Source organism: Daldinia caldariorum, assembly GCF_022478825.1.
Source record: "Daldinia caldariorum strain CBS 122874 unplaced genomic scaffold F4812scaffold_23, whole genome shotgun sequence".
NCBI lineage: Eukaryota > Fungi > Ascomycota > Sordariomycetes > Xylariales > Hypoxylaceae > Daldinia > Daldinia caldariorum.
Window position 1 is genome coordinate 106,269 of NW_025953059.1, and position 12,853 is coordinate 119,121.

Here is a 12,853-nt window from a genome sequence, read left to right on the forward strand (position 1 = left end):
TACAAATCGTAGCGGTTATAGATATACGTTATGTTATTAGAGGTTAACGAGTCTTCAAGCTCCGCTTTGTGGAGCAATGCGAAGTCCTTTAGTGGCTCTCTGCAGCACTGATCGACAACTGCGGGGGTTTCTGTTGGACAAAGCTACCTTAGGTTAACCTTAGGGTGGTATGTATCTAACGAAGACTTGGAGGGCCTGCAACGCACCACCACACGTCCTCCCGAATCAGCCTCGCCCGTAGCCTGATCATTCCCAATTCCCAATCTCTCTCCCCCCCCATCTCGCCCTCCATGGTCTTTCTCTAGCACCATCTGTTTATTTATTTATCATAATACAGATGATTTCCAAAATTTGAGGTGTTGCGATTTTATTTTATAACCACAATTGCTGCCGAGGAGCCTCCGTCGTCTTGTTACGCCTTCAATTGACATCCGATGGATCAGCCGGCGGCAAAGAAGAGAAGGCTGGCTCCTAAGATCGAGGCGCAAGCCAGTCCTCCGCGTCCTCCTCCGTTCGTTCACGAACCTGTAGGTATAATTCAATTGATATGCCTTATCGATCCGTGGAAACTCACATCAATAGGTGCCGCCCGCACAGCAGTATCAGGTTCAAGAGGTACCCCCACCGCCCCCGGAAAGACATGAGTTCGAGTCATTCGCGAGGCATCTGCAAGATGCCGCCATGCTTATATATCGTCAAACGCAAAAATCACCCTATACAAAAGCTTCTGTTCTTATCCTCCGCTGGGAAGAAGATAATGCCGTCGAACATGATCTCGTCGCTCTCGATCAAGTCCTCCACGATCGGTATAATTACCGCACTGAGCGTTTCAACATACCTACCATTCCAAATCCTAGCGTCAAACTTGGCGTTCGTATGGCATCTTTTCTTGAAAATGCGGCACCCGACCATCTGTTAATAATATATTACGCGGGCTACAGTTATGTTGGCGAGGATCATCAACTCTATTGGGCAAGGTAGGTCACACCACACGGTACGGTAGCGTAGAAGTTGATCTAACATATAATTAGTAATTCGGAGAGGACTTCAAAGGCGAAATGGAGTGGAATTCGATGTCTTTTCGAAGATGTTCAGTCCGATATACTTCTGCTTCTTGATACTTGTGCCGCTAAAGAACAGCCGGTTATAGAGGGTAGCAGTGTCAAGCAGGTCATTGCGGCTAACTCGCCGGAATATTATACCCGAGATCATAGCTTACGGTCATTCACATCCTGTATTACGGAAGCATTAGTTAAATTAGGCAGTGGGCGACCTTTTACCCCCGAGCGTTTGCATCACGAAGTGGCCACTCAGAGACAACAAGATCTGATCCAGGCTTCGGGACTGACTAATGGAGCTAGCAAAAGCATACCGCTCACCGAAAAGTTACCGGTTTTCTACGCTCTAAGTTCCATTAAAGATCAATCTATCTCTATATCCCCCCTCCCGCCTCACATCGAGGCACAATCAAGATCTCCCCAGATTGGAATCGACGGAGATGCCCAACTATTCAAGACGCCCCGGGAAGATCCAATCATTCACCGAAGCGCAGTTGCAGACTTGACCTTCGATGAACCAAGAGCCCTAGTTTGTACAACGTTTGTCGGCGAAGCCAGCCCGGATATGTCCTCTTTCAACCACTGGCTTCATAATGCCCCTGCTATTGCCTCAAAAATTACTGTCGAGGGCATGTTTCTAGGACCACCTACAATGCTGCTCATATCAATGCCGCTTCTTGTCTGGAACGTCGTTCAGCATGATAAAGTCTGCTGCTTTTTAGGATATGTGAATTCCCATAATATGACGCCCCTTTACAATCGATTAGTCAGTCTCGTTCCTGTCCTCAACACGGCATCGGCGAAAGACGTGGAAGACGGTCGGATGCTCCTAGAAGCTCGGGAGGTGGCTGCAAGCACGCCAATCGTACGCCGACATGAACTTCCTACCCATTCTCAACTACGACCAGAGACACCAGTTCGTCCAGAGAGCATGGGTAGACTTGATTCCGTAACGTTGCCCCAACCATCTAGTACCCCCAGTATCGCATATACCAGCTCGAGGCCGGGTACTGCTATACCTAAAAATGACGTTGAAGATTCGGCTGAGATGCAGGAAGCTGCTGAGCAGTTAAAGGCTCTCAGCCATGTCCGGCACTTGAGCAATGATAACATACCTGCTGTTCACGCACAAGCCATGTCTGTAGATCACACGACGGTAGCCGGTCGCCGCGACGAAGTTTCACCCCAAGAAGCAAATGAATCTGGCGCGGACGAAGCTCCATACAATACCGAATTTACACCACCATCCGCACGGCCTAAGCAGCAGCGGCGATCACTTCAAAAACAAGCACCGAAACAGGAAACGCGCTGTAATCACTGTAGTCATGCCCCCTTTAAGGATTATTCATCGCTACGTAAACATATCGCTGCTGCTCACACTCGGCCTTTCCCTTGTGCATTTGCCTTTGCTGGTTGCACTAGCACATTCGGGTCCAAGAATGAATGGAAGAGACATATTGCCTCACAACACCTGTGCCTCCAGTATTATAGATGCTCGTCTTGCCCGCAGAGTACGGTTGAAGGCAAGGGAAACGAATTTAACAGAAAGGATCTTTTTACGCAACACCTTCGTCGAATGCATGCTCCTTTCGCAATAAAAAAGGCCCTTGCGAAGGGTGATAGCAAATTGCAACAAGATTGGGAAACACACGTTAAAGAGATGCAGCAAACGTGTCTTGTGACCCGGAGACAGCCTCCGCAAAGGTCCTCTTGTCCTAAGGCTGGTTGCGCGAGCGTCTTCGAGGGACCTACTTCTTGGGACGAATGGACCGAACACGTCGGAAGACATATGGAGAAGGGCGAAGCGGAACGGCTCGGTGTTGATCGCCTACTAGCAAAATGGGCCTTGGAAGAAGGTATTATCGAACGCCGAGACGACGGCGAATACAGGTTATGTAGCGGATCTAGCAATAACCCAGAGAGAGAGTCCGCCGGCAACAATATGGAATACCACTCTGATGGAAATAAACGTGACAGAGATCGAGACCGAGATCAAGACCGAGATCAAGACCGAGACCAGGACCGGGATCAAGAGGACCGGACGATAGTAGCAGCAAGTACGATGGTGGATAAAATGGACGTGGACGGATGACGCTGAGCTATATATTATACAGAATGCTATTCAAGGCGAAGCATTCAGATGGGATTTTTTCTCTTTCTTAAGGGCATAGGGATCGGTCGAAAATTACGTGCCTCGCGAGGTTTAACAGGACGAGTTTACGAATTTCTTTTGCTCGTTTTACCGGGTGTATCCCAACTAGATGTGGCACGATCACCTGACGTTTCTATTTTGTTAAGCGCAGACTACAGGGACGACTGTACGACTATATACCACTTTCGAGCATACTCTTGCGAATGTCCATCGGGTCGGTTGTTTGAGATAGACATTAGGAAGGAGGGGGAAGGAAAGGGAGGCCTGCATAATTTGGTTCGGTATATTTTTATCTTAATCACTTTGAGCGTTGCGCATTCTGGCACGTATCTGGTGATCATCCCCAGGCTCCGGATTGATTTGGGAGTCGGGTGTTCATAGTTTACCATGATCTTTGGTTCATTTTGGAGGGCCTATTCTTGTAGAGTAACTAACTTCAGTTCCATAATTCGTTCTTTGGTCAATATCCTCGAATTGACGGCGCAGCTGTCATAACCGTGACTGGTAGTGATGACTTAGGTCGTTTAGTCTTCTCATATTGGCCTCGTCGTAATTGCAGGTAGGTAATACATAGTATATTCATATTTACCTGTACCTATGAGTATAAAGGACGCAAAGAACGAAAACTAAGACAGCTAGTTCCGGACGGGGCTTGGGCTATATAGGAGGTACCTAATGTATTGCCAACTGCTAAGCTTTCATTCTATATCATGCGGTGAAGTTCTATTCGTACGTTTTAACATCATGTTCGTACTATATAGGTAGCCCCGGATCACTCGGTGCAATTATGATCCTGGTAGAGGTTCTTTTGGTGTTGATAGTCTTTCGGGGGACAAGCCCAAGTCGGTGTTGTTCCCCACATCGTCAGCATACAGAACAAACACGCTTGTTGAAAAGAGAGGGGGCCCATATAGGATGGAACCTAGTCCTGTTTTATGCTCTCATTGGATAGCCAAAGCAAACTTGGTACCTAATATCATGGGTATGGAGCTTGTATGGAGCCCCTGCGGGGAAGCTCTCAGTGGCTCGGTGCGGAGATGAGGAGATGAGGAGCTGGGCCGCGCTCTAGCCAATCGTTTTTTTTTTATCCTATACCCAAAAGGTCCGGGGAAGCTCCGCGAAAGCGCCGCCTACGCGCTCTCACTCCGCCTTTTGTCCAACTTACGCATTGAGTATGCGAAAATGCCAAGCAAAGCCAGCTCTTTGGACCGCCTTATAATACATCACGTGGACCGAAGCAGCGCCGAAGCAGCTGATTGACGTCGTCCACCGCTAACTTGTAAGTGTATGATGTATGATGTTCTTGGTCGATTGTGGCCTTACAACTAGCTCTAGATTCCTAGGCTACAAATTGCTCTTGTTCGAAGCTATGGTGACCCCTGGGGGGAAAACACGACGGAAACGGTTCGAGCGGAGTAGCAATTTTTTGGGAATATTGGGGTATATGCCGGGGGGGGGGCGAAGCTGGGATGATCACGATCCTACGTTATTACCATGGGACGACTTTACGTAGTAGTACATACGCATAAAGACCCAGGTACGTGAAAGAAGTATATAAGTTCCAGAAGCAGCACCAAGTCCCAATGGAAAACAAAGCCGAACCTCTTTTGCCGGGTCACACAGCTTCCACGCTGAGATTGTCGCTCTCTAAGATCTAACACGCAGGAGAGCTGCTGTGCATGACAAGTGATTGTCACACATTCGATCAGAATGGCAACCCTCTTGTCGCTTGTTACGGCGGCGACAGCGGTTTCAGCCGCCGCTGTCATACGACGAGACTACCAGACCGCTGACCCTCTCGCTTCCTGTCCGGGTTATACAGCTTCGAATGTCGTTAGCACGGGTTCGGGGTTGAAGGCGGATCTAAAGCTGGCTGGTGAGGCTTGCAATGTATACGGAACGGATCTGAAGGACTTGACTCTCGAAGTCTCATATGACACAGGTATGGCAACGCTTTGATAAAGGCTAAGGAAGAAGAAGAAGAAAACATCGTCTAATACTCTATAGAAACGAGACTTCACGTCAAAATCCAAGATGCTGCTAACAACGTCTACCAAATTCCCGAGTCCGTCTTCCCTCGGCCGGAAGCTGAAGGTGCCGAAGAAGCACAGTCTGCGTTGAAGTTCGACTACAAGGAGAGCCCATTCTCCTTCACCGTATCTCGCTCCGACTCGGGCGAAGTCCTTTTCGACACATCGGCCGCCAACATAGTATTCGAGTCGCAATATTTACGCCTACGGACTAAGCTACCGGAGAATCCGAGCCTATACGGTCTCGGCGAGCACTCGGATCCCTTCATGCTGAACACAACTGACTACATCCGCACGTTCTGGTCGCAGGACTCTTTCGGCGTCCCCGAAGGTACGAATCTGTACGGAAACCATCCTGTGTACTACGAGCACCGAGAATCGGGTACCCACGGCGTGTTCTTCTTGAATTCTAACGGTATGGATATCATCATCAACAACACCGCCGAAGCTGGGCAGTACCTCGAGTACAACACCCTCGGCGGCGTGTTGGACTTCTACTTCGTGTCCGGCCCGAGCCCGATTGAAGTCGCGCAGCAGTACTCCGAGATCGTGGGTCAACCTACGATGCAGCCGTACTGGGGATTGGGATTCCAGAACTGCCGTTACGGGTATCAAGATATTTTCGAAGTCGCCGAGGTCATCTACAACTACAGCCAAGCTCGTATCCCGCTCGAGACCATGTGGAACGACATCGACTACATGTACCGCAGAAGAGTAAGATTCCGCCCAGTCTACGATAGTTTTGCTCTCGTCAAGCTAACAAGACGTTTTAGGTATTCTCCTTGGACCCGGAAAGATACCCTCTGCACAAGGTGCGCGAGGTGGTTGACTACCTGCACGCGCACGACCAGCACTACGTCGTCATGGTAGATCCTGCCGTGGCCTACCAGGACTTCCCTACCTCGTTCCGGCGCGGTGTTGAGGACAACGTCTTCATGCTCCGCGAGAACGGTACCGCCTATAAGGGTGTTGTCTGGCCCGGGGTTACGGCCTTCCCCGACTGGTTCTCCGCCAACATCTCCAAGTACTGGAACAACGAGTTCGATCTGTTCTTCTCGCCTACGGATGGCGTTGATATCGATGCCCTCTGGATCGACATGAACGAGCCTTCCAACTTCCCCTGCTTCTTCCCTTGCGACAACCCCGACGCTTCGGCCGTGGGATACCCGCCGGAGCCCCCGCCGGTCCGATCTCCTCCCCGTCCCCTCCCCGGCTTTTCTTGCAACTTCCAGCCTGAAGGCTGCAACAACACCGAGGTCAAGTCCCTGGCGATCCGCGACGGCACTCCCCCGGCCTACTTCGACAACCTCATCCTCGCACCGCGCCAAGAAGAGGGCAAGCAGCTCGGCCTACCCGATCGCGACCTTCTCTTCCCGAAGTACGCGATCCACAACAAGGCGGCGGGCTCGGACAGCATGAACGCGGCCGAGGGCGGCATCTCCAACAAGACCGTCAACACGGATCTGATCCACCAGAACGGCCTGACCATGTACGACACGCACAACCTGTACGGCTCGATGATGTCCATCGCCTCGCACGGGGCCATGCTGCACCGCCGCCCTTCCGTGCGGCCCATGATCATCACGCGCTCGACGTTCGCGGGGGCCGGGACCAAGGTGGGCCACTGGCTGGGGGATAACGTGTCGACGTGGCACCACTACCGGCTGGCGATCCGGAGCATGCTGGCGTTCGCGTCCGTGTACCAGATCCCGATGGTCGGCGCGGACACGTGCGGGTTCGACGGCAACACGACGGAGCAGCTGTGCGCGCGGTGGGCCGCGCTCGGCGCCTTCGCCCCCTTCTTCCGCGTGCACAACGGCCTCGAGGCCCGGCCGCAGGAGCTCTACCGCTGGGAGAAGACGGCCGAGTCCGCCCGCAAGCACATCGACATTCGCTACCGCCTGCTCGACTACATGTACACGGCCATGCGCGCGCAGGCCCGCGACGGCACGCCCATGGTCAACCCGCTGTTCTACCTGTACCCGCGGGACAAGAACACGTACCCGATCGACCTGCAGTACTTCCTCGGGCCGGGCCTGCTCGTGGCGCCCGTGACGGAGGAGAACAGCACCAGCGTGGACGTGTACCTGCCGGACGACGTGTTCTACGACTTCCACACGCGCGAGCGGGTGGTCGGCGAGGGCAAGTATGTCACGGTCGCGGACCAGGAGTGGACGGACCTGCCGCTGTACCTGCGGGGCGGGGTGATCGTGCCGCTGCGCGCCGGGTCCGGGATGATGACGACGGCGGAGGTGCGCGGCCAGCCGTTCGAGATCGTGGTGCCGGTGGGCAAGGACGGGCGGGCGAGCGGGCGGCTGTACGTCGACGACGGCGAGAGCGTCGAGCAGCCGGGGACGACGGACGTCTCGTTCGAGTACGCGGACGGCGTGCTGAGCGTCGGCGGCACGTTCGGGTACAAGGCGGAGCAGCTGCGGATCAGCAAGGTCACGTTCCTGGGCGTTGGAGGCGGGAACGGCAAGCGCGCTGATAATGGGGTCGTTACGGTGGATGTGGACAGGGCGCTTGAGGAGGCGTTTACCGTTAAGGTTAGCGATACGTGAGGGATGGGCAAGAGGTTGAAGTACATATTAAGTGCCTAGGTACTTAAACTATATCTACCTATTTATAATGTATAAACGATAAACGATTGAATGAACGAGTCGGAACTCCTACCAATTCTACTTATTTATGACCCGTGATATAGAGAGAAAAGAAGAGAAAAGAAAAGGAAGCACAGTCCTGCGTTTGGATCTAGGGGGACTGAGTTGTTTGGGCATCTACCGTTCGTTAAGTCATTCCCTAGGGTTTTATTTGCAGTTTTGAGGGAAACTGAGGGAATGGACTCGGATATTTCCTTGCCTCCCTGAACTACCAAGTACGTTTCTGCCACTTGATTCTTCTCATTTTTTTAAAAAAAAAAATATTGACCAAGTGCAAAACCAATGTTTTCTAAACCATATTTTCCGATAGCACTAGAGCGTCCAGAATTAAGGCGCAACATACCCTACGAACGGTTATAGGGTATCTACCGAGGATGATAGGCTTTCCGGGGTCCTCTCCGAAGGTTACGTAGTAAATATACCGCTTGGACGGCGGTCCCTCTCGGTGGCCGAAACCGGATTAGACAGAAACGGGCCGTCGGTTCTCCATCGCACGATAAGAAATTTGCTCCCCACGGGGGTAGCGTGTGATATTCCTGGGGAAGTCTTGGTTTCGACACCGAGGCTGGTAATACGTGTCGCGTGACCACCCGCCACCGAACATGTTTACGGACATCTGATGCCATATCTGGGTTATGTTATCTTATGGCGTTACACATTGGACAAGGTGCAAGTTTTATATAGGAGTCTAGACTTTAGAGAGAGTTCAGTTATGGGTCGCTGGATATATTTCAGGGGAAGAGATCGGGTGGAGAAACGGAGGGGAATAGAGGTGAAATGAAGTTTTGTCTAAATCGCATCATGGGGTCAAATAGAGCTAAATCAAACGTTGGTAAAAGATATAGGAAGAAGAAAAAAATTAATTGTTGAGTCTTGCTGGGTGGGATCGGGACGTTGTTGTAGAAAGGAAAAAACGAAGCTGTCCTACAATACAAGCGCCTCAGATGAAAGATGGCACCAATCCATAGGCAAATTTTTTTTTTCCTTACGACGAGGCCATAAGAGGGAATTATATCAACCTAATCGGCGGGCATGATTGGGTCCGGCGTTATCCATGTGAAGTTGTCAAATTGACAAACAAATTTAACGGCTGCCTTCCGCAACTACCCTCTTCGAACTGGTCCTGTTACAAAAGATCAAACAATCTAAGGTGTGCTCAAGTGTCACAATTACGGGAAGAAGACACTTACGAATAATTCCATTTCATCTTTAACTCCGCCTTTTTTTTAAAAAAAAAAAATCCTTTTCCTACCTAACCAGTCGTGCTTTTTCTTTTTTTTTTCGGGTTTGCCTACGCAGCCAACCCATCACCACGTTGTAGTACCCTCAACTTCAACACCCGCAATTACAACATCATGGCAGAAGATCCCATAGACATATCTAATGGCACTTGCTATTATGCCGTCGATACAAAAGCTAGGGATGACTACATCCCTTGCGGCAATGTCGAGATCGGAGAGGATTGGCACTGCTGCGTCGCTGGCGATATCTGTCTAAAAGACAGTGCATGCTATCACAAGAAATGTAAGTAATATCATACGCAACGCTGCGATAAGCCCAAGACACTTTTTTAATGGCTAACAAGGATTCTCCCGTGGCCAGTTGATATCACCTACCTAGCGGGCTGCACGGACAAGCGATACGGTGCTCCTAGTTGCCCTTATAAGGGAAAGTACAGCAGCCAGCAGTGGACGGGACTACAGCGCTGCGACGGCAGCGACGACGACGCAAAGAATATATGGGCGGCTTGCAAAGAAAGCGGAGACGTCCCGGGCTCGAAGCCGCCTGCTCGTTGCCAATGCTCCAGCGATACCCAAGTCCTCTCTGACAAACCGAAGCTCGACAACGTCGCCCTTCTTCCTACGAGTCTGGGCGGGACTCTGTCGTGGTATGATGGTATGAAGCCGTCGATAACGGAGACTACTACGATATTCTTTCCATCTTCAACATCTTCCGGCTCAACGTTAAGCCCGACTTCCACGGGCTCGTCCGCAAACTCAACCACAGACTCATCTACAACATCCGACGGTCCATCTTCCACATCGTCTTCGAATTCGCCAGGCTACATTCCGCCGTTGAATACGGGAGCGGGGGGTGGTACTCCCGTCACGGTTTCTACCGACGTGCCCAACGCATCCACGAACACAGGCACCGGCCCGAGACTCTCCACCGCAGCACAAGCCGGCATCGGCGTCGGCGCTGGCGTTGGCGCCTTACTTATCGGATGCCTCGTATATCTGGCGTTCCTCCTGCGCACGCGCCGCAGAGCGAAGACCCACGGCTCCGAACTCATCGACCCCGCGTCCATGGCGCGACATGACCTCCCCAGCGCCGATAACCCGTCGAGCTCCCTCGCGTCGCCCTTCCTAGCTAGCAGCAACAGTCACGGCCACGGCCACGGCTATGGCCAGAGCGGCGACACCACCGCGGCGTTCCCAAATCACTACAAGTCGGAACTCGCGGCCGAGGAGCCGCGGAGCGCAGCCACGCATCTGGCGTACTCGCCGTCCGCGGCTTCGACCCCGTTCTCGCCCACCGCCGCGTCCTTCTCGTCCCAGCAGAAGCAATACACCGCGTACAACCCGCTGCTGCACGGGAACTACGCCGAGAAGAGCGAGGCCGGACAGAACCCGGTGTCGCCGATGAGTCCGGAGCTGCAGAGTGGTCCCGAAGGGGGAGAACCACGCGCGGCGTATATTCATGAAATGGAGGGTTGAGGAGAGTGGGGGGTTTAACCAGCTGGCAAAGGAGGAAAGGGAAAGGGAGAGAGGACTGGCCTTCATCTGGAGTTAGGGGTTAGTGACATGCTACCGTGGAAAAAGGTTTTTTAATTTTGCTTTTCAAAACTGCGTTTAATAAGCCGGCTTAGTTTTGAAGCCATGTACTTGTATTTAAAAGACGGTACAAGTTGTTTCGTCATCAAGGGAATGGCAGACGAATGATGTGATCGGTATGATACGAATTGATGATGATTGGCCGAGCGGAGTTCTAGTCGCTTTTTAGTTACATTATTTGGCTTAAGTGAATGAATGTATGAATAGTGCTTATGCTGCGTTAATAGAAATACCTAATCAAGTGCCGTCGTGCGTATATGCGTATACGCGTATAGTTAGTTGTCTTAGCCAAGCTTACCGTCTCACTTTGCTATTGACTTCCATTCCGTCTTTGTTATTACCTGGTAGTATTTATTACCTCTATATATCAGAAGGCTACATTACCATGATCTAGATATCCATATCCACGCCTAATATTGTTCCACCACAGTACCTAAATTCACGAGCGAGTTCGTCAATACTTCATATATGAATATATTGATCGTCTAGGCCTTAGTATATATGTCCGCAAGTGGGAGAGACTCAATTAAACTCGATTGGTTTATGCTTACGCTCCTATTCCTATGATAGTATATCTTGATCTTTTTTAAAGATTTTGGTTTGCTCATATAAGAGGTATAGTATATACTCGTGCCCTTCTCGTACTTAAGCACATAGATGTATATCTGTTTATGTATATCTGCCCCTAACTCATACAACAATGTTCGTTTTCGGGGCCATCATCTCACAGATCTGTAGATATAATATCGAGTTTGATTAAATATGACGGATAACGCGGAAGCACATTCTTCTCCACCCCATCAGCGGGAAGTGTTCTACGTTGGCGGCCAATACGTAACAGACGAAGCCGGACATCACACGTTACAAGGGCAAATGTACGTCGAGAGACTTATCCCAGTAGAATCAGACAAATATCCAAAAAGACCTTCCCCAATCGTATTTATCCACGGCGGAACAAGATCTGGCGCGGTAAGCTCGCCTCAACACCCTGCACTCTCTCCCACTATCACTCTCAATCACACACACCTACACGGATGCATACCGTATCCACTCGATGCCATGCTGACAGTCGGCTAGGACTGGCTCACAAAACCCGACGGCCAACCGGGCTGGGCCTCGTACTTCCTCTCCCGCGGCTTCGAGTGCTACCTCGTCGACCTGCCCTTCTGCGGCCGCAGCCCCTGGCACCCCGGCAACGGGACCATGATCGCGCTCTCGGCCGAGGGCATCCAGACCATGTTCACGGCGTGCAGGGACCTCGGCACGTGGCCCCAAGCCAAGCTGCACACGCAGTGGCCCGGCACGGGCAAGATCGGCGACGCGGTATTCGACCACTTCTTCGCCTCGACGCAGCAGATCCTGCCCGACTGGGCCGCGCAGGAAAGGGCCTCGCAGGCGGCCTGCGCCGCGCTGCTCGACCGCATCGGCCGGCCCGCCGTCCTCGTCGGCCACTCCGCCGGCGCCCCGACGCTCTGGCTCGCGGCGGACGCGCGCCCCGCGCTGGTCAGGACCGTCGTGGCTGTCGAGCCCGCGGGCGCGCCCTTCTTCAGGTTCGGCGTCGCGTCCGGGCCGGGGACCCCGTACGGCGTGTCCAACGCGCCGGTGACGTACGAGCCGCCCGTTGCGAATCCAGACGTCGATCTCGAGAGGGTGATTGCGCGGGCGCCCGGGCCGGATTTGGTGGATTGCATGCTGCAGAAAGAAAAAGGAGAAGGAGGAGAAGAGGGGGGAGGGGACGTCGGTCCCAGGCAGCTAGTCAACCTGACGCACTTGAGGGCGCTCGTCGTCACGGCGCAGGCGTCGTACCACGCGCAGTACGACTGGGCGATTGTGCGGTACTTGCGGCAGGCTGGGGTTCGGGGGGTGGAGCACCTGAGGTTGGGGGAGAGGGGGATATATGGGAACGGGCATATGATGTTTATGGAGAGGAATAGCGATGAGGTCGCTGCGGAGGTGGTGAGGTGGATTGAGGAGGAATAGACACCTGCGTAAAAGGGGTTAAAAAAAAAGGGGGGGGGGGGGGGGGGGGGGTTGGATAACAGACAAAGTGTCAATAGATATTTGAAATAAAACAAAAACCCCAAATTATGTACAAAGGGTAAATTTAAAATTTTATGCG

At 52.2% G+C, this 12,853-nt stretch overlaps 4 protein-coding genes across 4 annotated transcripts; all 4 read left to right on the forward strand.

Moving 5' to 3' along the window:
- The first annotated feature begins 173 nt into the window (after window positions 1–173).
- Window positions 174–3,677, forward strand: F4812DRAFT_444808 (uncharacterized protein). The gene is made up of 3 exons (XM_047935527.1): window positions 174–527; window positions 583–977; window positions 1,032–3,677. The coding sequence occupies exons 1-3, from the start codon at window positions 435–437 to the stop codon at window positions 3,148–3,150; spliced, it is 2,607 nt and encodes an 868-aa protein (XP_047786188.1). The 5' UTR covers window positions 174–434; the 3' UTR covers window positions 3,151–3,677.
- Window positions 3,678–4,241: 564 nt separating this feature from the next.
- F4812DRAFT_444811 (glycoside hydrolase family 31 protein) lies at window positions 4,242–7,908 on the forward strand. The gene is made up of 3 exons (XM_047935528.1): window positions 4,242–5,152; window positions 5,218–5,954; window positions 6,014–7,908. Exons 1-3 carry the CDS (start codon window positions 4,921–4,923, stop codon window positions 7,799–7,801), a joined length of 2,757 nt encoding a protein of 918 aa, XP_047786189.1. The 5' UTR covers window positions 4,242–4,920; the 3' UTR covers window positions 7,802–7,908.
- Window positions 7,909–8,891: 983 nt separating this feature from the next.
- F4812DRAFT_225476 (uncharacterized protein) lies at window positions 8,892–10,978 on the forward strand. Its single transcript, XM_047930479.1, has 2 exons — window positions 8,892–9,424; window positions 9,503–10,978. Exons 1-2 carry the CDS (start codon window positions 9,256–9,258, stop codon window positions 10,615–10,617), a joined length of 1,284 nt encoding a protein of 427 aa, XP_047786190.1. The 5' UTR covers window positions 8,892–9,255; the 3' UTR covers window positions 10,618–10,978.
- Window positions 10,979–11,496: 518 nt separating this feature from the next.
- On the forward strand, window positions 11,497–12,714 carry F4812DRAFT_468313 (alpha/beta-hydrolase; the record flags this gene model as incomplete). Its single annotated transcript, XM_047938760.1, has 2 exons — window positions 11,497–11,703; window positions 11,812–12,714. 2 exons carry the CDS (start codon window positions 11,497–11,499, stop codon window positions 12,712–12,714), a joined length of 1,110 nt encoding a protein of 369 aa, XP_047786191.1.
- Between the last annotated feature and the right edge of the window lie 139 nt (window positions 12,715–12,853).

Bases quoted from the DNA above. Each gene is read 5' to 3' on its own strand.
- F4812DRAFT_444811 (XM_047935528.1), top strand. From the start codon at position 4,921: ATGGCAACCCTCTTGTCGCTTGTTACGGCGGCGACAGCGGTTTCAGCC. The intron at 5,153-5,217 runs GTATGGCAACGC...AATACTCTATAG, and splicing joins CGAAGTCTCATATGACACAG to AAACGAGACTTCACGTCAAA. The intron at 5,955-6,013 runs GTAAGATTCCGC...AAGACGTTTTAG, and splicing joins ACTACATGTACCGCAGAAGA to GTATTCTCCTTGGACCCGGA.
- F4812DRAFT_444808 (XM_047935527.1), top strand. From the start codon at position 435: ATGGATCAGCCGGCGGCAAAGAAGAGAAGGCTGGCTCCTAAGATCGAG. The intron at 528-582 runs GTAGGTATAATT...TCACATCAATAG, and splicing joins CTCCGTTCGTTCACGAACCT to GTGCCGCCCGCACAGCAGTA. The intron at 978-1,031 runs GTAGGTCACACC...ACATATAATTAG, and splicing joins CATCAACTCTATTGGGCAAG to TAATTCGGAGAGGACTTCAA.
- F4812DRAFT_225476 (XM_047930479.1), top strand. From the start codon at position 9,256: ATGGCAGAAGATCCCATAGACATATCTAATGGCACTTGCTATTATGCC. The intron at 9,425-9,502 runs GTAAGTAATATC...TCCCGTGGCCAG, and splicing joins TGCATGCTATCACAAGAAAT to TTGATATCACCTACCTAGCG.